General features: G+C 47.3%; 1 protein-coding gene across 2 annotated transcripts in view; it reads left to right on the forward strand.

Annotated features, from left to right (window-relative positions):
• Nucleotides 1–4,060: 4,060 nt before the first annotated feature.
• Nucleotides 4,061–22,807, forward strand: part of LIMS2 (LIM zinc finger domain containing 2) — a 43,821-nt gene continuing 25,074 nt past the window's right edge. The window contains exon 1 of one of the 2 annotated variants that reach the window (XM_061432171.1): nucleotides 4,061–4,208. Coding sequence is in view for 1 of the 2 variants with exons in the window: in XM_061432160.1 (XP_061288144.1) it covers nucleotides 9,766–9,776 (11 nt within the window). In the remaining variant the exon portion in view is untranslated. Of the gene's footprint in view, nucleotides 4,209–9,448; nucleotides 9,777–22,807 lie in introns of those variants that run through there. The other variant, XM_061432160.1, reaches the window with a different exon arrangement.

Raw genomic sequence — 22,807 nt, forward strand, 5'->3', positions numbered from 1 at the left:
AACACCCAGGACTGATCTCCTTTAGGATGGACTGGTTGGATCTCCTTGCAGTCCAAGGGACTCTCAAGAGTCTTCTCCGACACCACAGTTCAAAAGCATCAATTCTTTGGTGCTCAGCTTTCTTTATAGTCCAACTCTCACATCCATACATGACCACTGGAAAAACCACAGCCTTGACTAGATGGACCTTTATTGACAAAGTAATGCCTCTGCTATTCAATATGCTGTCTAGGTTGGTCATAACCTTCCTTCCAAGGAGCAAGCGTCTTTTAATTTCATGGCTGCTATCACCATCTGCAGTGATTTTGGAGCCCCAAAAATAAAGTCAGCCACTGTTTCCACTGCTTCCCCATCTATCTGCCATGAAGTGATGGGACCAGATGCCATGATCTTAGCTTTATGAATGTTGAGCTTTAAGCCAAGTTTTTCACTCTCCTCTTTCACTTTCATCAAGAGGCTCTTTAGTTCTTCACTTTCTGCCATAAGGGTGGTGTCATCGGCATATCTGAGGTTATTGATATTTCTCCCGACAATCTTGATTCCAGCTTGTGCTTCCTCCAGCCCAGTGTCTCTCATGATGTACTCTGCATAGAAGTTAAATAAGCAGGGTGACAATATACAGCCGTGACGAACTCCTTTTCCTATTTGGAACCAGTCTGTTGTTCCATGTCCAGTTCTAACTGTTGCTTCCTGACCTGCATACAGGTTTCTCAAAAGGCAGGTCAGGTGGTCTGGTAGTCCCATCTCTTTCAGAATTTTCCACAGTTTATTGTGATCCACACAGTCAAAGGCTTTGGCATAGTCAATAAAGCAAACATAGATGCTTTTCTGGAACTCTCTTGCTTTTTCGATGATCCAGAGGATGTTGGCAATTTGATCTCTGGTTCCTCTGCCTTTTCTAAAACCAACTTGAACATCTGGAAGTTCACGCTTCACATATTGCTAAAGCCTGGCTTGGAGAATTTTGACCATTAGTTTACTAGCGTGTGAGATGCGTGCAATTGTGCTGTAGTTTGAGCCTTCTTTAGCGTTGCCTTTCTTTGGGATTGGAATGAAAACTGACCTTTTCCAGTCCTGTGGCCACTGCTGAGTTTTCCACATTTGCTGACAAATTGAGTGCAGCACTTTCACAGCATCATCTTTCAGGATTTGGAATAGCTCAACTGGAATTCCATCACCTCCACTAGCTTTGTTGGTAGTGATGCTTTCTAAGGCCCACTTGACTTCACATTCCAGGATGTCTGGTTCCAGGTGAGTGTGAGTGATCACACCATCGTGATTATCTGGGTCCTGAAGATCTTTTTTATACAGCTGTTCTGTGTATTCTTGCTACCTCTTCTTAGTACCTTCTGCTTCTGTTAGGTCCATACCATTTCTGTCCTTTATTGAGCCCATCTTTGCATGAAATGTTCCCTTGGTATCTCCAATTTTCTTGAAGAGACCTCTAGTCTTTCTACGTACCCCCTCTCCAACCATTCCTAATGCTTGTTGTTATTGTTCAGTTGCTCAGTCCTGTCCAACTCTTTGAGACCCCATGGACTGCAGTGAGCCAGGCTTCCCTGTCCTTCACCATCTCCTGAAGCTTGCTCAAACTCCTGTCCACTGAGTTGGTGATGCCATCCAACCATCTCATCCTCTGTTGTCCCCTTCTCTTCCTGCCTTCAATCTTTCCCAGCATCAGGGTCTTTTCCAATGAATTGACTCTTCGCATCAGGTGTCCAAAGTATTGGAGCTTCAGCTTCAGCATCAGTCCTTCCAATGAATATTCAGGGTTGATTTCCTTCAGGATTGACTGAGTTGATCTCTTTGCAGTCCAATGGACTCTCAAGAGTCTTCTGTAACACCACAGTTCAAAAGCATCAATTGTTTGGTGCTCAGCTGTCCTTATGATCTAACTCTTACATCCATACATGACTACTGGAAAAACCATAGCTTTGACCATACAGACCTTCATTGGCAAAGTAATGTCTCTGCTTTTTAATATGCTGTCTAGGTTTGTCATAGCTTTTATTTGCAATTTTTAATTTCAAAGTTGTTATATGAATTACACAGTATGTCATCTTTTAAGACTGGCTTTTTTTCCCACTCAGAAAAATGCTCTTGAGATATGTCCAAATTGTGTATGTATCATTCCTTTTAATCCTGACTCTCTATGTAACCTTGAATGTTTTTTTAGAATTCCATGTTGCTTCATCTACAGTGCCTTTTGGTGTATCTCTTTGTATAGATTTTTAAGCAGGCCCAGCCCTTTCCCCCCCAGGTGTCTGCATCCTTCTTGCCCAGCAGAATCCTTGGGTTCCAAGTGTCTTCATATGGACATCCTTCGGGTGGCCCTAGGGAAAAAGATGTACAGTTGACTTCTGCTTTGCCCTCATGCTACCCCACATTAATGGACTCAAACGTAACTGATAGATGTGCAGGTGGAATTATGGCTTCTCTGCATGGCACTGGCCAGAGGCCTTGCCCTTCTCTGTAGCTGGTTGGTCAGTGAAGCAACATTAGTGCTGGTCAAAATTACTGTGCCTTATCCGGTGGGGGGGAGTGTCCCCAGACCTGCTTCTCCTGGGGCAAATCTCAGACCAGTGAACTGCTATGAAAATCCAGCATATGTAAGATGAATTTGAGCATCAACTGCATTTTCAAACAGATTCCAGTTTTAAAAAAATACTTTCCATCAAGACTTCTTCAAATTACAGATTCACTTAGGTGTAAGTACACTTTTTTTATTTATACAAATTCAGTTCAGGAATTTATGTCTTGAGTAAAATGGTATCTGAGATGCTTCCAGCAACAGGAGTGTGATACGCAGTTCACAATTAGGCAGCTTATCATATATGTACAAAACTTACCAAGAATATTCAAAATAGTGTTAATCTAACAGATATTTACTGAGCAGCTTCTCTGAGTAGAACCCTGCCCTTGGTTCAAGGGATAGAGCAGTGAGCAAGGCAGGAGTCTGTCTTTGGAGAGTTTACGTTCTGGTGTATAGCACATTCCTAGCATAAAGACAAGTCATTCTAAACAACACGGCAATAGGGCATAACGTCACTAGCTCTGGAGAATAGCCGAGCGCCTGCTCTGTGTCTAGGCAGCCCTCTGCTGGGTGCTGTTTTGTGTACATGTTAAACAGTTCCAACCTTGAGGTGTGTTACATTTGACTGAAAAATGAAAACCCGTTATCCTCATAAAAGTTGTGAACACAGCGCACATGAATGCCGGCCTGCCCCTCGCAAGCAGACGAGTCCAGGGAGATCCCGGGGCAGCATTTTTGCACAGCACAGTGTGACTAATGCTCAGCGCTGGACAGCGGGGCAGTCCGGCTCAGGGCCAAACAGTGTGGACATCTGCCATGAAGACGCAGAACGTGGAACTGGGAACACAAAAGAATCACAAAATAACTGCAAAAGGGTCACAAAATAACTGCAAGGGGATCACAAAATAACTACCCAAATAAGACTGGAAGCAAAGCGTCATTCTCATCTTGGATGATGCAGCTCAAGGTAAGTTTTCTTCTTACTGCCTCTGGGCGGTTCCCGATACATGAAATTTTTATAGCAGAAAATTATAATTAATTTGATGTGGTAAAAATAATCCTAAGAATTCCCTTCTTTGGGGACAACAATAACTGACAGGGAGGTGTCTTAGTAACTTTTCTTAGCTTACTCCTAGTGATTGCAGATTCTCTCATGTCCTCGTAGGGGGCAGCTTTAGGGTGTGTGCCTGCTCTAAGCGTCAGGCTTCCCAGGGGCTCATTAACCCCATTTAGCGAATGCTTGGTTTAGTGGCTGCACGTGGAGGCCACTCTGGCTGCTGTACCTTTGCTGGCTCCTCTGATTTCAGAGGGCAGCTGTTGCTCCCTTTGTCCTGCAGCCCTAGCTCCTGGCTCCTGGCCTTCAATGGCCCGCCCAGCAGGCACCTCCCCAGGGAGGCCGGCCCTTCCTTCCTTGGCTTCCTCCATCCTCTTTGGCCCCACAAAGTGCCTCTGGCTCCGCCTCCAGCTCTAGCCCAGCCTCCTGTCCAGGGAGAGATGGGCCAAAATGCCTGGGTACCTGGTGGTGGCCGGACACTCCCAGCCGCTGCCCAGGCTTCTCCATGTGGCTGTGCCAAGAGGGCCGAGCAGCTGCTCTTCCCCAAAGAAGTGACTAGCAGCACTCCACTCGGGGCAGGGAGCAGCAGGAGGAGGCCGAGGGGCAACTCAGCCCTCTGAGGTAGAGACATTTCATAGTGCCCACTGAGTGGTGCTTGTTGCTCTCGAGATGTGCATGGGGCCCAGCCTGGTTCTCTCTGCCATTCTCTTTACGGCTTCTAAGTGGTCATGCTACTGTTGGGATAAAGGACCAGCTGCAGTGGGAATGCCTAGCTCATCCTGGCTGGATGCTGGGCCTCCTGCAAGTCTGGACAGGTTGGGGGTGAGGGTGGGGAGCAGCTGATCTCTGTTGTAGACACAGGCTGGAGATGCTCCAATGGAAGGGTTAATGGTTGGCTGTCCTCATGAGAAAGGGGAAGCAATGTGAACCTTATCATGCGGAAGAAAGGTGCTTTTGGAAGCAGGGGAGGCTGATGAAGAACTCTGTGGTCACTGTGCACAGGTGGTTTCTTGTTGGGTAACTGAGGCCAGGACGCTTTGAGGTGCAAAAATGTGGCATTGCTGCATGCCAGCTAGAGGCATTCTGGGTCCAAACTCGGCCACTCTTGGTCCAAACCTGGGAGTTGAGTGAAGTCTGTCCCAGAGCTAAGGTAAGAGTGAAATACATTTCTCTCTTCAAAGTTCAAGGCAGGCAGTCTTTGGAAAGGAAGCAGAGCCATGAGAGGTAAAGCTCCTGGGCTCAGCTCCACCCCTGAGTAAACAAGATCTGAATAAGGGTCCTGTGTTCTCTTTACATTGAAAAACATCTCTGGGTCTCAGTGGTAAAGAATCTGCTCTGCCACTCCAGGAGACGTAAGAGATGTGGGTTTGAGCCCTGGGTCGGAAAGATCCCCTGGGTGGGGAAGATCCCCTGGAGAAGGAAATGGCAACCTATTCCAGTATTCTTGCCTGGAAAATTCCATGGACAGAGGAGCCTGGTCTATGGCGGGTCACAGAAGAGTTGGACACGACTTAGCGACTAAATAACAACTTTGTTTTTCTACAAGTGTTAAAAGAATTAGTGGGTTATGATACCACCAGCTTCTTTCACTGAGTTCTGCATGGTCCAAGAAGTAAGTACATTTTGTGCCGGTCAGACGCTGTGTTCTGAGGGCATGCTCACATTTTAAAATAGAAAAACTTAGGGATTCCCTACAGTCAGAACTCCATACTTCCACTTCAGAAGGTGTGGGTTTGATCTCTGGCGGGGAAACTAAGACCCGGCATGTCGCGTGGCACAGCCAAAAAGAAATATTTAAAATAGAAAAACATGTTTGTTAAAATGACAGCTGTCCTGGTGTGTGTGGGTGCACGGAGGCGGGTGTGCCGTTCACTGTTTGTTTCTCTGCCTGGGGAGAGGCTCCCGCTGGAACAGGCCAGGTGCTTCCCCACCCTTCCCCAGGGATTCTCACAGGCCTCTTCGGAACAAACTTCAGGCTCGAAGCAGCTGGCTGATTTGAGTTATGTATCCCTACTCTACGAGGCTCAGTGTTGGACCATCCCCAACACCCTGAGAGGGAAATGCCCAGACCAGTTACAGGGAGGGGGAGCCCCTGGGGCACTCACATCACATTGGCCATTATTAACTAGGCGTGATACTGGTCCTGCCTGCTGGGAAGGCACTTTGCTCCTGAGAGGGACCTGAGACCTCCTCCTCCTCCACCCACACCACAGCCCCACGTGGCTCTGGGGAAAAGGCCGTTTGCTCAAGGCAACTGGAGGCCCCAGTTCTCACTGCTGCTGCCATGGCCATGCTGGTCCAGGGAGGCCCAAGCCCTCCTTTGGACCCCATGACCGCCTCCCTCTCCTCCTGCCGTGGGACCTCCAGGGAACTGAGTTAGCTCAGCTGTGGCAGCGTGCTGGAGTGGGGAGTGAGAGGGTGGTGTGGGGCAGCCAAGGAAATCCCCTGGGAAGGGGTTGCTCACAGAGAACCTGAGACCCAGAGGGCATGGGGCCTGCACCTAGAGGGACCTTGCACCTCCCAGTCTCTTCTAGGACAGCTGTCACATCGTCCACTGCTTGCTTTGTGGCCCAGCCTTGACCTCTGACATCTCAGAGCCTCATCTGTCCTTCTCTGAATCATCACATGCAGTGGGTGATTCAATCCTCACTTCTGAGTGTCAGCAGCTCTCTCCCTGTCAAACCCCAGCCTCCAAACTGCACCCTTTCCTCCTCCCTCCCTCACATGACAACTGCCCACTTCTCTGCTCTCTTTAGAGCAGGATTTCTCCAAGCAGTTATAAAGTTCTCTGCCATCTCCATTGCCCCCATCGGGTGCTGTGTTCCCCACCCCAGGGAGCACTGTCTGCAGGACCACAGGACCGTGGGAGAGGGCATTGCAGGGCTCTGCCTTACCCAGGTGGCGCTAGTGGTAAAGAACCTGCCTGCCAATGCAGGAGACGTAAGAGATACAGGTTCAATCCCTGGGTCAGGAAGATCTCCTGGAGGAGGGCATGGCAACCCTCTCCAGTATTCTTGCCTGCAGAATACTCCCATAGACAGAGGACCCTGGAGGGCTATGGTCCATAGGGTTGCAAAAAGTCAGACAGACACGACTGAAGTGACTTCGAACACAAGCATGCCTTATCCTTCCAGCTTGTCGCCTCACTCCCATGGGTCTCCTCCTGACACCAAACCCAGGTCCCTCCCTGACCTGCACCTGAAGCAGCTTGCACAGGGAGCAGAGAGTGGTCGTGCTCTCTGGGCTTCTGTGACACCTCACCCCACCTCCACACCCTGGCTTCCCTCCCTCACTGGGACCCCTGACCTCTCATCCTTAGAGGGCTTCTGACTCAGCACAGACACCTTCAGTGACATGAGCCCCAGGGTTGAAACCCTATCTGCACAAAACCGTCCACATCTTTGCAGAGATGGGACCTCGCTGAGTTCCATTTTCAGGGCACCCACTCCCCTACTACCTTCCCTGGGATGCCCAAAAGGCTCTTCAGTGTTACATATCCCTCATCTGACCTGCCCCAGCTGTCCTGCCACATGGCCAATGAGCAGGAGAGAAAGAAAACCTGTCAGTCATCTGGACTCTAAAAGAAATCACATCCACGCCCGCCACAAACACCCCAGTCAAACATTCAGCAAAGCTCAAAGAATTTTACCACGAATGCTCAGATACTCGGGCTTCCCTGGTGAGGTGGGTTCAATTCCTGGATGGAGAAGATCCCTGGAGAAGGAAATGGCAACCAACTCTAGTATTCTTTCCTGGAGAATTCCATCAACAGAGGAGCTTGGCAGCCTGAGTCCACGGGGTCGCAGAGTCAGACTCCAGTGAACGACTGACTAGAGCAGAAAAACTAGTCAGCGGTGGAAAAAATTCAGGATGGTGGCTACCTCAGGGAGCTTCAACTAACGGAGCAGGCCTCTTTTGCTTAAGGCTTCTTTCCGAGTAATGTCTGGAGATTCACTCACGTTGGTGTCAAAGAGTGTTGTGTCCGGCGCTCAGACTCCGCGCCTGTGCCCTGGCCCTGCCCTCTCCCTTATTTCCATGCCCTGCCCTCGTGTTCTCCTATCACCTTCTTTCTGACCTCAGGGTCCCTGCACTTGCTAACTTTTTTCCTCATTCAGTCGTCATCACCACTTGCCTCTCCACTCTAAAGTGGCCCTGTACACTGCCTCTTCTTTGCAGTACTGTTCCTGACTGAAATCGTATTTATTTGTTTGCAGTTTGTCCCACATGCCAGCTAAACTCAGTGTGAACCTGGCCCAGGTCCTCTTGTTCACAGCTGACCCCCCAGTGCTCATAAACCATAAATATGGTTTGACCATAAATATGGTCTTGAATGAAGGGGTGATGAGTGATTGAACATCTGAATAACCACTGCCAAGCAACTGCCAACTCTTTCCTGCAAATCTGACCTGTAGCAGCTCTGTAGGAGACTGGCAGACAGCTCCTTGAGGCTCCACCTCTGAATGATGGCACAGTCGCCACCCAGCTCTTGCTGAGTTTGCCCAGGCCCAGGGAAGAGGCACTCTGCGTGACAGGTGAGCAGCAGAGAGCTCTGGTTTGGCCACAGGTAGATCCCCACCTGCTCAGTGACCATACAAAAGGGGGCTAGAAGGCTGGAGGGCAGGCATGGGATCCCCAGGTAGGGAGCAGGTCCCTTTGGTGTTCTGCTCTCCACTTTTCATCCCCTTTGGTTCCCACAAAACCCCAATATTTGATTAAGCATCCAGTCCATTGCTGGTGCACAACCTCCAACATACTTGCATCTCTGTGTTGGCAATTATGAAAAGCATTTCTCTATCAACAGGCGGATGACCCAAGAAAGCATCCATACTTTCCACTTAATCATCAAATTGCAGTTAATCAGAATCAGCCAAGACACATTTGCAAAAAGAACTGCAAACCACAATAGTTTCAAGATATCAGCTACTTAGGAACAGGTGCCTTTCCCAAGCTTGCTCTGCAGGTATAATGCTGCACGTTACTATCAATTCATCGCTCTGAATTCCACTGTTTATTTGTGAGTTGCTACTTCGCATGGCCATTTCTAGATAGTTTTTGTCTGTTTCCAAGAAGTAAGGCAATGTTCAGTTGGTTTAACAGACCAGGCTGCTCAGTTTTATTCCAGCCTTGGTATTTGGGCTGCCTTGAATTATGAGCTACACTCCACTGCCTCGCTAGAAATTTCTGCCTTTAGGTGGAGTAAAGGTTTTGTTTATTTAACGTTTTTATTCAGAATATGTTCCCTAAATTTTTATATTTCTCCAGGTCAGTTTAATGACTCCCCTCTAGCTTTCCTTGGTTCTCCTCCTCAACTTCTGGCGTTTGGTTCATCTTTATAGAGTAACTTCTGCTAGGTTAGGGGGCGGCTCACAGACTCGGATGACTTGGGTATCTCCGGGGGAGGGCACTGGCCTGTAAGTATGCAGAATCAGGCTCCTGACTCAAAGGGGGCGCCCCTCGACCTTGACTTTCCTGGAAGCGGGACTCCGTGGACTGGGAGTCCCCAGTGCCCGGGGAGGGAGTCGGTGTCCAGATACGTCTGTCTGCAGAATTAAAGCGTGAAGGTGGCCCCTTCTCCTGCCCGGGGCCGCAGCGGGGCCTCGGGGTTGGGGGCCAGCGAGGAGGTGGCTTCAGCATCTGTCCCCGTTGCTCCTTCCCCCGCACGTGTTCGCGTTCCAGAGCAGCCTGGGACAGCCGGGGCGGGGGAAGCTCCGGGCGGGGCGCCCCAGCGGGGCAAGGGGGCTCGTTCGTGTTTATTATAACTTCACTCCCTTTTAAAGGAAAGCTATGCCCGGAATCCGGGAGGTGGCGAGCGAAGCCGGCGGGGAGGACGTGACCCGCGCGCTCCGCAGGCCGTGTTCGGGTGTCCCCAGAGGCGAGGCTGCGAGGGTGGCGCGCGCCCCCTCCTTGCCCTCCGGCGCGCTGTGCCCACCGCCTCCCCCCGCCTCCCGCACCCCCACCTCCTGGGCGCGGCGGGCCCACCCCACCCTGCCCGTCAGAGCGAGCCCCCACCTCCGGCTCGCCCGGCTGGGTGGGGCGGGGCCGGGCGGGCGGAGCGGCTCCGGCCTTTTTTGGGCGTCTCCTCGCTCCGGGCGCGGACCTGCCGGCGGGCGCTCCGCGAGCGGCGGCGGCGGCGGCTCAGGGGTCCCGAGGCGGCCCGGGTTCGGCGTGCGCAGCCACCATGACGGGAAGGTAACTGCCCCTCCCCGCGCCCCTGGGCGGTGGGCGCCGTGGGCCCGGGAGGGGGCGCCTGGGGCGCCAGGCTGGGCGGGGCTGCGGGGCAGGACCCCAGCCAGCCCAGACCCCTGCGGGCACCCCGGCCTCACCAGGCCCCTCCCCGGGTGGCAGCGCTGGTCAAGTCGGGGGCGCCTGCCCCGCTCCCGCGTGTCCAGCCCTCTGGCCGGCCCAGGGCAGCGGCAGGTGAACGGTCTGTGCTGTCCCGGACGACGGAGCCATTACCACACCCGCCCTCTGCTCCCGAGAACTAGCGCTCCGAGGGGCCAGGGACTTGCTCAAGGTCACTACCAACTGAAAGGCACGGCGTCAAAATCCAGGCGGTCCTGTCCCCTCGCTGGGTGACCCTGGTGACAGGTCACCTCTGGAGCCTTCTGTTTCCTGCTCTGTAAGATGGGGTGGTAAAAATGGTAAACGGTCGGTCTGGGGACCTAGCCAGACCTGCCCCCAGCACAGGCTGCACAGGGATGGGTTGAACCCCAGAAACTCCCCCAGGCCTGGCCCGGTTTCCACTTTTATATCCCTTGTGGCCATTTCACAGATGAGATGACTGACGCCCCATAGGCCAAGTGACTCACCAGGCCAGTCACATGGCCACCAGTGTCTGGCCAGTGCTGGCCCCCGCAACCCTTTCTGGAACCTGGCTGGGTACAAGTGCATGACTCAGGGGTGGGAGGGGCTGGTCTCTGAGGCCCACAGGCCCCCTTCCAGCCAAGCCCTGGGAGGAGGATGCTCTTCTTTATGACCCCTTGACTTGGGGCTGGAGGCTAGAGGGGACCCCGTGGCTTTGCTGGGGAAAGGAGCTTGGAGAGGCAGTACTCAGAAATGGGGAGCAGCCACAGAGGGCAGAGTGGTGGCCCCAAAACCTAGGCGATGTGCAGGACAGTCACCCAGCCTTCAGGGTCACACAGATCGCTATGAAGGCTATGGCCTGGAGTCCTAGGGCAGTCCCAGGAGCCAGCACAGATCCTGTTACTGGGGAGTCCTGTGCTTCACATGCAGTTTACTGCCCACTTCCCAGACCTCCCACCGCAGCCCAGGTCTGCCGACAAAACTCGCTCCCAGTGCTCACCTCTCCTAGTGTGCTCTTGCCTTCCTGTCCCTCGCAGGGCACCCCTGCCGGCTGTCTCACTCCCCACCCTCTAAGCTCCTGAGGAAGAAAAGGGGGAGAGAACAGGGACAGAATCAGGAGCAGTGACAGATGGGTGTTGGTGTGGGGCTGGGATGCGTGACAGGTGGTTTTCCAGGCACAGCGGAGATCGTGTAAGGCCGAGCTGCAGGATGTCAGCGTCTATAGTAGCTTCAGCTCTGATGCTCTGGGGTGGGGAGAGGCAGAAACCAGATGCACCTCTGTTCCCTCAGCAGGAACTCTTTCCCCCCTGAACCCCGGGGGTCTTCCAGGGAGAGGGGGGTATCAGGTTGGCCAGAGGATAGCGCCGCAGGAGAAGCTGGGAATGCAGGCCAGGGTGGGAACAGGGGCCAACCTGCTCCAGCTGCTGCCCGGCTCCAGTGGGCACCCTGAGCCCGAAAGATGCTAGTCATCAAATGACACAGGGACTGGAGTGAGCCTTGGAAAACTGAGTTGGGTTAAAAGTAAAACTGCTCATCTTAGAGAGTTAGGGAGTTAGTAAAGAATCTGCCTGCAATGTGGGAGATCTGGGTTCTATCCCTGGGTCAGGAAGATCCCCTGGAGAAGGGAATGGCTACCCACTCCAGCACTCCTGCCTGAAGAATTCCCTGGACAGAGGAGCCTGGCGAGCTACAATCCACTGAGGTTGCAAAGAGTTGGACACAACTGAGCAACTAATACTTTCACTCCCTCACTAGGAAAAACCCAGAAACAAAGAGGTAACAGAAACGTTAACATAAAGAAAGAAAGAAAATAGCCTGTGGTTCCACTCTTCAGAAAAGCCCTCAGTAACATTTTGGTGGTTTTCTTCTTTTCTTGTGTATTCTTCTGCTCTTTTCTTTTTCACAAGCTGGGAGTGGTCTGTGAGCCCATGCTCCCATCCTCCTTTGAAGTTGGCCTACCACATGTGGCATCCATGCCAGGAGTGGCTGATCTCCCTTCCACATGCAGGCATAGGGGCCAGCCTGGCAGAGGAATGGACGTCCGACCCAGCCTTTGGGGTGGGTAAGGTTTTTCCTGTCCCAGAAGCTGTGGAGTTTCCTTTTCATTCTGTTTCATGCCACCATGCCCTCTACACATCCACTACCCCCATGAGATGCCAGGGCAGTTCTCACACCTGGATGCTGGTTTTCCCCACATTATCCCTTGCTGCCCAGACCAGCCTGATTTTTGGAAATTACCCTCTCCTTGTACACCTCCTGCACCTTCTGGGCTCTCCCTGGCAACAGTGTAAAGCCCCAGCCCTCCAAGCAGGTGAGACAAGAGGGAGGTCAGTGGGGGAGCCACTGAAGTGACCTGGAGTGCCATGCATGGCTGGGCACTTTGGAACTACTCCTCTGAGTACTGTCAGGAAAGGGGCTGCTGAGGAAGAGACAGGGAAGGAGACCAGCCAGGTGGCAAGCAGTGATGAAGCCTCTCCTTGGCAGCCATGGGGCAAGAGAAGAGGAGAGCAATTCAGGAGACCTGGGAGGTGGAGTCTGGACCCAGGGCAGGTGCCCAGTTTGTGGTGGCAGGTGTGGGAGTGGACACAGAGCTAGTTTGGGCCATGAAGCATTTGGAGAGCGGTGGTAAGTCTCAGGGGAAACCCTGAAACTGGACATGAGGGCCTGTACCCCAGGAGAGGGCTGAGCTAGGCCAGAAGAGTGAATGAGGCCTGGGACACGGGCGTGGTTATTTAGGGAGCCTCCATGCTGTGGGAAGAGGCTCAGCCCTGGCTGCAGCCCCGAGAACTCTGGACTTAAAAACACCGTGTCTTTGTCCCAGCTGAAGGGACCTTTGACGTCAACGTTTTCCAACCTTGGGCGGGTTACCTCCCCTGCCCAGGGAGCTGACCTGTCAGCGGCTGTCCTCCAGAGGGAGCCTGGGGCACCGTGCACACAGCTGTGACTCAGTGGCTTGGCCTGTTGGAGGGGAGGCCCACCCACCACATGACCGACACCCACAGAGGCCACCAGCTCACAGCCGGGCCCCATCCTTGGCACAGTGCAGAGTGGGGCTGCTGGATCCCTGTCCTCACACCTACCAGCCCCCTCACCCTGTCCACCACACCCCCTCAGTGCTCCCAGATGCTCCCCACCCTCCTCAGGAATATGCCCAGTGACTCCCTCAGCAGAGGAGCTTGCCAAGGAGCAGCTAGGGTGGCAGCCAGAGGCCCTGGGACAGCACATGGGGCTGTGATGGACTCAAGGGTTTAAGCAAAGTGTGAAGCAGGTGACAGGGGATGTGCAGCTGGGCCCTGAGCCCCAGACTGGGCCCCACCCATGGCCCTCACCTCCTCCCTTTTCTTCTTCTGGTGGAGACTCCCCTCTCTGGCTGGCCAGGGGAGTGCCATGGGGCCTGATCTATAGGGTGTGCGCAGTTCCATGCTGTAACACCTCTTACTTCAAGAGGTGTTGGGCTCACTTCAAGCTACCAAGGTGATGTGAACCAGTTCCCAGAATTCCTGAAAACTGAGCACTTGGCACTTGTGAGCTGGCCTATTGCTTGGGGAGGGCCTGGGCTCTCCCTGCACAGCGGTTGACCTACCTCTCCAGCCACACGTCCGCTCTCTGCTTCCATCTACTACGTAGGGTCACACTTAAACCATCCTTAGGGCTTCATTTCTGCCGGGGGGTGGGGGAGGAAGGGAGGGGAACAGAGGGAGGCACCTGAACAGTCCTTCTTGTTCTGTTTATTCAGATCTAGATTTTGGATGACGACTGTTTATTCGAGATGACCCGATAAGATGATCTTAATGAGACGCTCACGTGAGATGACTGTATCTCACTAAGATGAGATGTCTCATATGCGTGTATATAAAACCAAACATACATGCACCGTAAGAAAATACAATCACTCAGAATGTCCTGATGAAATTATCATTCATCTCAGCCATGCCAAAGGATCTGGGCGAGTTGTCTTCAGTCCCCCAGTGAAACTGGCTCTGGCAGAGAGGCTGTGGTGGTATCGCTGGCTGCCCTGGGGATGGCACTCACCGCCCAGAAAGAGATAGCAACCCCGCCTCCCAGCTTCGTGCTGCTTCTGGGGCTCTTGTCTCTTAGTAAGCAGCATAGTTGCATTCTTCACTATGTGTGTGCTGCTTTAACATTTGAGATATGAATCCCATGCCATGAAATTCACTATCAGAGTGTGCAGGTCAGTGGTTTATAGTATATTTACCAGGTTATGCAACCATCACCACCAATTCTGAATATTTTCATCACCCCCAAAAGAAACCCATTTGCAGCTAATCCCTTCTTCCCCCAGCCCCTGGCAATCACTAGTCTGCTTTCTGTCTCTACAGGTTTGCCTGTTCTGGACATTTCATATAAATGGAGCCATACATTATGTGGCCTCTTTTTTTTTTCTGCCTAGCTTCTTTCATTTGGCATAATGTTTTCAAGGTGCATTTATATTGTCGTATGAATCAGTACTTTGTTCCTTTTTTGACCAAATAATATGCCCTTATATGGATAAACCACATTTTATCTGTATATTCATCTGTGGTGGAAATTTCATTTCCACTTTTGGCTCTTATGAATAAGTGCTGCTGTGAATATTCCTACATATATTGTCTACTATCTGGAGAATATACCTAGGAGTGGAATTTGGGGGTCCTATAATAACTTTATGTTAAACTGAGGAATTGCCAAGCTGTATTCCAAGTAACTGCATCAATTTTACATTCACATCAAGAATGTCTGAGGGTTCCGTTTTCTCCACTTACCGTTATCTGTTTTTGTAGGTGTAAAGTGACACCACATTATGGTTTTGACTTTTATTTCCCTAGTGACCTGTGATCTTGGACACTTTTTCAGGAGCTTATTGGCTGCTTGTTGATCTTATCTGGAGAAATGTCTACTCAAATTCTGTGCCTGTTTTAAGATTGGGTTCTTTTTATTGCTGGATTGTAAGAGTTCATTATTCTGGATACTAGATATCTATCAGATATATAATTTGCAAATATTTTCTGCTGTAGGTTGTCTTCACTTTCCTGGTAGTGTCCTTAAATACACAGAAGTTCTAAACTTTGGGGAAGTTCTACTTATTTCTTTGTGCCTAGAGTCTGAGCTGCAGCTGCAGGGTCTTTTGTTGCTGTGTGTGAGCTCTCCAGTTGTGGCACATGGGCTTACTTTCTCTGCAGCTTGTGGGGTCTTACTTCCCCTACCAGGGATGGGACTGCACCCCCATGTTGCAAGGCAGATGATTAACCAGAAAGTCCCCATTTATTTATTTCTGATGGCTTGAGTTTTTTGGTGTCATATCTAGGAAACATACCTAATTTATAAATATTTACACATATGTTTTTTTTTTTTCCCCTGGAGTTTTTCGTGTTAACTCTTTAATATTTCAATTTTCAGTACCTGAGTCAGTTTCTATATATGAGTCAGTTTTTATATATGACCTGAAGTGGAGGTTTAAAATCATCCTTTTTTTTTTTTAAATTTTTAATTTTATTTTATTTTTAAACTTTACATAATTGTATTAGTTTTGCCAAATATCAAAATGAATCCGCCACAGGTATACATGTGTTCCCCATCCTGAACCCTCCTCCCTCCTCCCTCCCCATACCCTCCCTCTGGGTCGTCCCAGTGCACTAGCCCCAAGCATCCAGTATTGTGCATCGAACCTGGACTGGCATCTCGTTTCATACATGATGTATAGAACAGTCTTATGGACTCTGTGGGAGAGGGAGAGGGTGGGAAGATTTGGGAGAATGGCATTGAAACATGTAAAATCATCCTTTTGCATGTGACTATTCAGTGGTTCTAGCATCATTTGTTGACAAGACTATTCTTTTATCATTGAATTGTCTTGGCAGGCTTGTCAAAAGTCAGTTGACCCATAATAAAAGCCATATATGATAAACCCAGAGCAAACATTATCCTCAATGGTGAAAACTTGAAAGCATTTCCCCTAAAGTCAGACACAAAACAAGGGTTCTCTCACCACTACTATTCAACATATTTTTGGAAATTTTACCCACAGCAATCAGAGAAGAAAAAAAAAACAAAAGGAATCCAGATTGGAAAAGAAAAAGTAAAACTCTCACTGTTTGCAGATGACATGATCCTCTACATAGAAAACCCTAAAGACACCACCACTGATCACTAGAGCTAATTGATGAATATAGTAAAGTTGCAGGATATAAAATTAACACACAGAAATCCCTTGAATTCTTCCACACTAACAATGAGAAAACAGAAAGAGAAATTAAGGAAACAATTCCATTCACCATTGCAATGAAAATAATAAAATAGGAATAAATCTACCTAAAGAAACAAAAGACCTATATATAGAAAACTATAAAACACTGATGAAAGAATTCAAAGATGACACAAATAGATGGAGAAATATACCACGTTCATGGATTGGAAGAATCAATATAGTGAAAATGAGTATACTACCCAAAGCAGTCTATAGATTCAATGCAACCCCTATCAAGTTACCAATGGTATTTTTCACAGAACTAGAACAAATAATTTCACAATTTGTATGGAAATACCAAAAAACCTCGAATAGCCAAAGCAATTGAGAAAGAAGAATGGAACTGGAGGAATCAACCTGCCTGACTTCAGACTATACTACAAAGCTACAGTCATCTAGATAGTATGGTACTGACACAAAGACAGAAATATAGATCAATGGAACAAAATAGAAAGCCCAGAGATAAATCCACACATCTATGGACACCTTATCTTTGACAAAGGAGGCAAGAATATACAATGGAGAAAAGACAATCTCTTTAACAAGTGATGCTGGGAAAACTGGTCAACCACCTGTAAAAGAATGAAACTAGAACACTTTCTAACACCATACACAAAAATAAACTCAAAATGGATCAAAGATCTAAATGTAAGGCCAGAAACTATAAAACTCCTAGAGGAAAACATAGGCAAAACACTCTGTGACATGAATCACAGCAGGATTCTCTATGACCCACTTTCCAGAGTAATGGAAATAAAAGCAAAAATAAACAAATGGGACCTAATTAAACTTAAAAGCTTTTGCACAACGGAGGAAACTCTAAGCAAGGTGAAAAGGCAGCTTTAAGAATGGGAGGCAACAATAGCAAACGAAGCAACTGACCAAGAATTAATCTCAAAAATATACAAGCAGCTCATGCAGTTCAATACCGGAAAAATAAATGACCCGATAAAAAAAATGGGCCAAAGAACTAAGCAGACGTTTCTCCAAAGAAGACATACAGATGGCTAACAAACACATGAAAAGATGCTCAACATCACTCATTATCAGAGAAATGCAAATCAAAACCACAATAAGGTATCATCTCACGCTGGTCAGAATGGCTGCTATCAAAAAGTCTACAAACAATAAATGCTGGAGAGGGTGCGTAGAAAAGGGAACCCTCTTACACTGTTGGTGGGAATGCAAACTAGTACAGCCACTATGAAGAACACTGTGGAGATTCCTTAAAAAACTGGAAATAGAATTGTCATATGACCCAGCAATCCCACACCTGGGCATATACACTGAGGAAACCAGAATTGAAAGAGATACCTGTACCCCAATGTTCATCACAGCACTGTTTACAATAGCCAGGACACGGAAGCAACCTAGATGTCCATCAGCAGACGAATGGATAAGAAAGCTGTGGTACATATACACAATGAATATTACCCAGCTATTAAAAACAACACATTTGAATCAGTTCTAATGAGGTGGATGAAACTGGAGCCTATTATACAGAGCAAAGTAAGTCAGAAAGGAAAACACCAATACAGTATATTAACACATATATATGGAATTTAGAAAGATAACGATGACTCTATTTGTGAGACAGCAAAAGAGACACAGACATAAAGAACAGACTTTTGGACTCTGTGAGAGAAGGCGAGGGTAGGATTTGAGAAGATTGCATTGACACATGCACATTACCATATGTGAAATAGATCACCAGTCCAAGTTTGATGCATGAAACCAGGCACTCAAAGCCGGTGCACTGGGACAACCCTGGGGGATGGGATGGGCAGGGAGATGGGAGGGGGTTGCAGGATGGGGGAACACATGTACACCCATTGCTGATTCATGTCAATGTATGGCAAAAACCACTACAATATTGTAAAGTAATTAGCCTCCAATTAAAATAAATAAACAAATTTTAAGAATCAGTCAACCATGGATGTGTGGGATTATTTCTGAATTCTCAATCCATTCAGTTGATGTATCTGTCTGTCCTTATGCCAGTACCTTACTGTTTTGATTACTGTAACTCAGTAGTAAGTTAGGAAATTGGAAAACGTGAGTCCTCTGGTTTTGTTCTTCAAGTTGTTTTCAATAACTATTCTGAGTTCCTTGCGTTTATTTCCATGTGGATTTTAGGATTACCTTGTCCATTTCTATTAAAAAGGCAGTTGGAATTTTGATAGAGATTGTGTTGAATCCATAGGTCCTGTGTGGGAGGGGGAAATATTGCTGTCTTAACAATGTTAGGTTTTATAATCCATGAACAGGGGATGTCTTTCTGTTTCTTTAGGTATTCTTTAATTTCTTTCAACAATGTTGTGTAGTTATCAGTATATATAACATGTGTGCAGGCTCAGTCATGTCTGACTCTTTGCAACCTCATGGGCTAGCATCCTCTGTCCATGGAATCTTCCAGGCCAGAATACCAGAGTGTGTTGCTTTTTCCTACTCCAGGGAATCTTCATGACCCAGAGAGTGAACCCACGTATCATGCGCCTCCTGCATTGGCAAGCAGATTCTTTACCACTGTGCCACCTAAGGCTTACACTTCTTTGGTTAAATTTATTTCTAAGTATTTTTTCCTTTTGATGCTATTTGATCCCATGGACAGAGGAGCCTGACGGGCTACAGTCCATGGGGTCACAAAGAGTCAGACACTACTGAAGCAACTTAGCATGCACACATAGCCATTCCTGTCTTCTTTTGGTTGCAGTTTGTATAGTATATCTTTGACATTCTCTTACTTTCCATCTTTTTGTGGTTTTGAATGTAAAGTGAGTCTCTTGGAGAAAGCATATAATTGGATCACCTTTAAAATATTCATTTAAAGAAAGTTAAAAAACTTTCTGATTGGAAAGTTTAATACATTTCAATTCAGTTCAGTTGCTCAGTCATGTCTCACTCTTCGCGACCCCATGGACTGCAGCATGCCAGGCTTCCCTGTCCATCACCAACTCCTGGAGCTTGCTCAAACTCATGTCCATCGAGTCAGTGATGCCATCCAACCACCCCATCCTCTGTTGTCCCCTTCTCCTCCTGCCTTCAGTCTTTCCCAGTATCAGGGTCTTTTTCGATGTGTCAGTTCTTTGCATCAGGTGGCCAAAGTACTATTGGAGCTTCAGCTTCAGCATCAGTCCTTCCAGTGAATATTCAGGACTGATTTCCTTTAGGATTGACTGGTTTAATCCATTTAGTTAATGTAATTACTGATAACTGGGGTTTACATCTGCCACTTTGCTATTTTTTTCTATATATCTTTTTTTGTTTCTCACTTCCTACACCATTGCCTTCTTTTGTGTTAAATTATGTCATTATGCAGTCATATTTAAGCCAAATGGGAAAAAAGGTTTACAAGCAAAAAATACATTTGTATTGTCTTTTATATTTATCTTATGGTTAGCGTTACTGCTCTTAGTTTCTTCATGTGGATTCGAATTGTTGTCCAGCGTCCTTTCATTTCATCCTGAAGAAATCTCTTTGGTATTTCCTTTTAACTCTAGGATTTCTATTTGGTTCCATTTTATCATTTCTATCAATTGATATTCTACATTTGATAATGCATCATTTTCATGCTTTTCTTTAGGTTTTTAGACCTGGCTTCCTTTAGTTCTTTGAACATATTTAAATTAGCTGATTTGAAGTCTGTCTAGTAAGTCTAACATCTGGGCTTCCTCAGGGCTTCCTTTCTACTCATTGCTTTTCTTTTTTCCCCCTGTGTCTAGGTCATTTTTTGTTGTTGTTTTTTTGCATGTATTTTAACTTTTGCTGAGAACGGAACTTCTCAAATAAAATAATGTGGTGTGGCAGCTTTGGAAACCAGATTCTCCCTAATCCCCTGGTTCTGTTGGTGCTGCTTATGATTTGTTTGTTTAGTAACTTTCCTGAACTTACTCTGTAAAGTCTGTATCTCTGTCATTTGTGGCCACTGCAGTCTCTGCCTGATTAGTTTAGTGACCAGCTAATGACTGGACAGAGATTTTCTTTTTTTTTTTCTTCAACCATGCTGCATGGCCTGTGGGATCTTAGTTCCCTGACCAGGGGTTGAACCTGAGTCCCCTGCATCCCTGCATAGGAAGCTTGGAGTCTCAGCCACTGGACGACTATGGAAGTCCTTGGATAGAGATATTTTTGAATGCCTGAAACTGTTGACTTAAAAAAATGCACAATGTGCGAGTTGTGAGTTAAGTTTTATCTGGGTCAAAGTGTGGGCTATACCCCGGGAGACAGCATTTCAGATAGCTCTGAGACGCTGCTCTCAGTGGGGTAGGGGGGAAGGTCAGTATACTTAGGATTTTGGTGACAGGAGAACATGTGCAATTAAGCACTTTTTTTTGGCGGGGCGGGGTGGGGGGCAAAAGGTTTCTGCTAGTCATGAGGAACTGCCGTCACCATGAAGGATTTTAGTGCTTTTCTCGATATGAGAAGATATCTAACTATAATACCTGTTCTGCCAGTTTTTCTCAGAGCACAGAGTGCCTCACTTCTGCTCTCCATCCTGATCTCCTTTCAAAGAGTATTAAAAGTTAGCAGATACAGCAGCACCTGATTTAACCTTTGTAGAAGTAGATGGCAAGTGCCGATGGCAAATGCCAAAATTTGTAGTTGACAAAATCAGTGTCTCCCAGCTTTTACAGAAGGCTCTGAATGTATTTTTGGGCACGTTTTCAACATTCAACCTGGCATTTTACAACTCTGCCCTAGTCCTCATTTCCTGCTGTATGGAGCTAAAAGGATCTGTCAGAAGTGAAAGCATAGGACCTTCTAAGGTCTTTCCTGAGCATACACACAGCCCTGGGCATGTGCATGGCCTTCTAGTTTCCCAGAGATATGTCAGTTCTTTTCAGAGCTCCTAAGCACATCTAATTCCTTGGTTTTTCCTTTTAAACTTGTTTAAGTTAGTCATCTGTTTGCCCAACTGTTATCCATTGTCTGTGACAATGACATCATAGGTAGTTTTGATAGTAATATATTTGAAAAACTCTCCCTAGGAGAGGCTTTCAGCCCTGGGTTGATATGACTGAGGTCACATAAAGAAAAGCCTTCAAGTGTGATCTTCAAGGGAAGACCAGGTCATTCTTTGGGAATGAAGCCTTGAAAGAATTTCAGCCCTCTTCTCCCCCACTACTGGGAATGTCGGCAGTTACTTTTCTAGGCAGCTATGGAGTTAGGAATTGGGGATTAAGGTACTAAGATAAATTAAAATACCATAAAAGTGTTCTTATGAAGATTCAGCTTTTTTTTTTTTTTGCTTTTATTCCCTCCCAGTTATTATTTTTTTATTTTTTCTCCCAGTTATTTTTTAGCTTATGTATTTTTATTGAGATATAATATTAATTTTAGAAAATGTGCAATATAATGATTTGATGTTTGTATATATTGTGAAATGATCACACAGTAAGTCTAGTTAACACCTGACACCATAATTATAAAAATTTTTTTCCTTGTGATGAGAACTTTTAAGATTTATTCTCTTAGCAACTTTCAAATATGAAATACAGTATTATTAACTATAGTCACCCTGCTATACATTACATCCCCATGACTTATTTATCTGATAAATGGAATTTTGTACTGTTGATTCCCTTCACCCATTTTGGCCACTTCCCATCCCCCACCTCTGGTAGCCATCAAACTATTCTCTGTATCTGACCTGGGCTTTTGTTTCTAAAATTCCACATGTAAGAATAAATAAAATTCCACACATAAGTGTGATCATGCAGTATTTTTCTTTCTCTGACTTATTTCACTTAGCATATGCCCTCAAGTTTCATCCACATTGTAGCATATGGCAAGATTTCATTCTTTTTTTTTTTGCTGCACTGAGTCTTCATCGCTGCTCGGGGGCTTTCTCTAGTTTTGGGGAGAGAGGGGCACTCTTCATTGCGGTGTGCAGGCTTCTTATTGTGGTGGCTTCTTGTTGCAGAGCATGGGTTCTAGGCACAGGGGCCTCAGTGGTTGCAGCACACGGACTCAGTGGCTGCAGCTCAAGGGCTCAGCGGGTGTGGCTTGCAAGCTGCAGAGCACCGCCTCAGTAGTTGTGGCACAAGGCTTAGTTACTCTACAGAATGCGCAATCCTCCTGGACCAGGGATCAAACCTGTGCTCCCTGTGTTGGCAGGTGGATTCTTAACCACTTCCACCAGGCAAGTCCCTTTTGTTCTTTTTTATGGCCAAATAGTATTCCATTTCATTTGTATACCACATCTTCTTTATCCATTCATCCATCAATGAACACTTTAGGTTCTTTCTATACCTTGGCTTTTGTAAATAATGCTGCAATGAACTTAGGGGTGTGTATATCTTTTCTAATGAGTGTTTTTGTTTCCTTCAGATAAATACCCAGAAGTGGAATTGCTGGATCATATTGTAGTTCTATTTTTAAATTTTTTTGAGGAAACTCTATACTGTTTCCATGGTGGCTGCATCAATTTACATTCCTTTGAACAGTATGCAAAGGTTCCTTTTCCCCACATCCTCACCAATACTTGTTATTTCTTGTCTTCTTGGTAATAGCCTTTCTGACAGGTGAGAGGCGATATCTCATTGAGGTTTTGACTTGCATTTTCTTAACGATTATGATTATAATATATTGAGCATATTTTCATGTACCTTTTGATCATGCATATGTCCTCTCAGCTGTTTTTCTTGCTGTCTGCTTACTGCAAGTCTTTGGT

Source organism: Bos javanicus, chromosome 2 (assembly GCF_032452875.1).
Source record: "Bos javanicus breed banteng chromosome 2, ARS-OSU_banteng_1.0, whole genome shotgun sequence".
In the NCBI taxonomy this organism is placed as follows: Eukaryota; Metazoa; Chordata; class Mammalia; order Artiodactyla; family Bovidae; genus Bos; species Bos javanicus.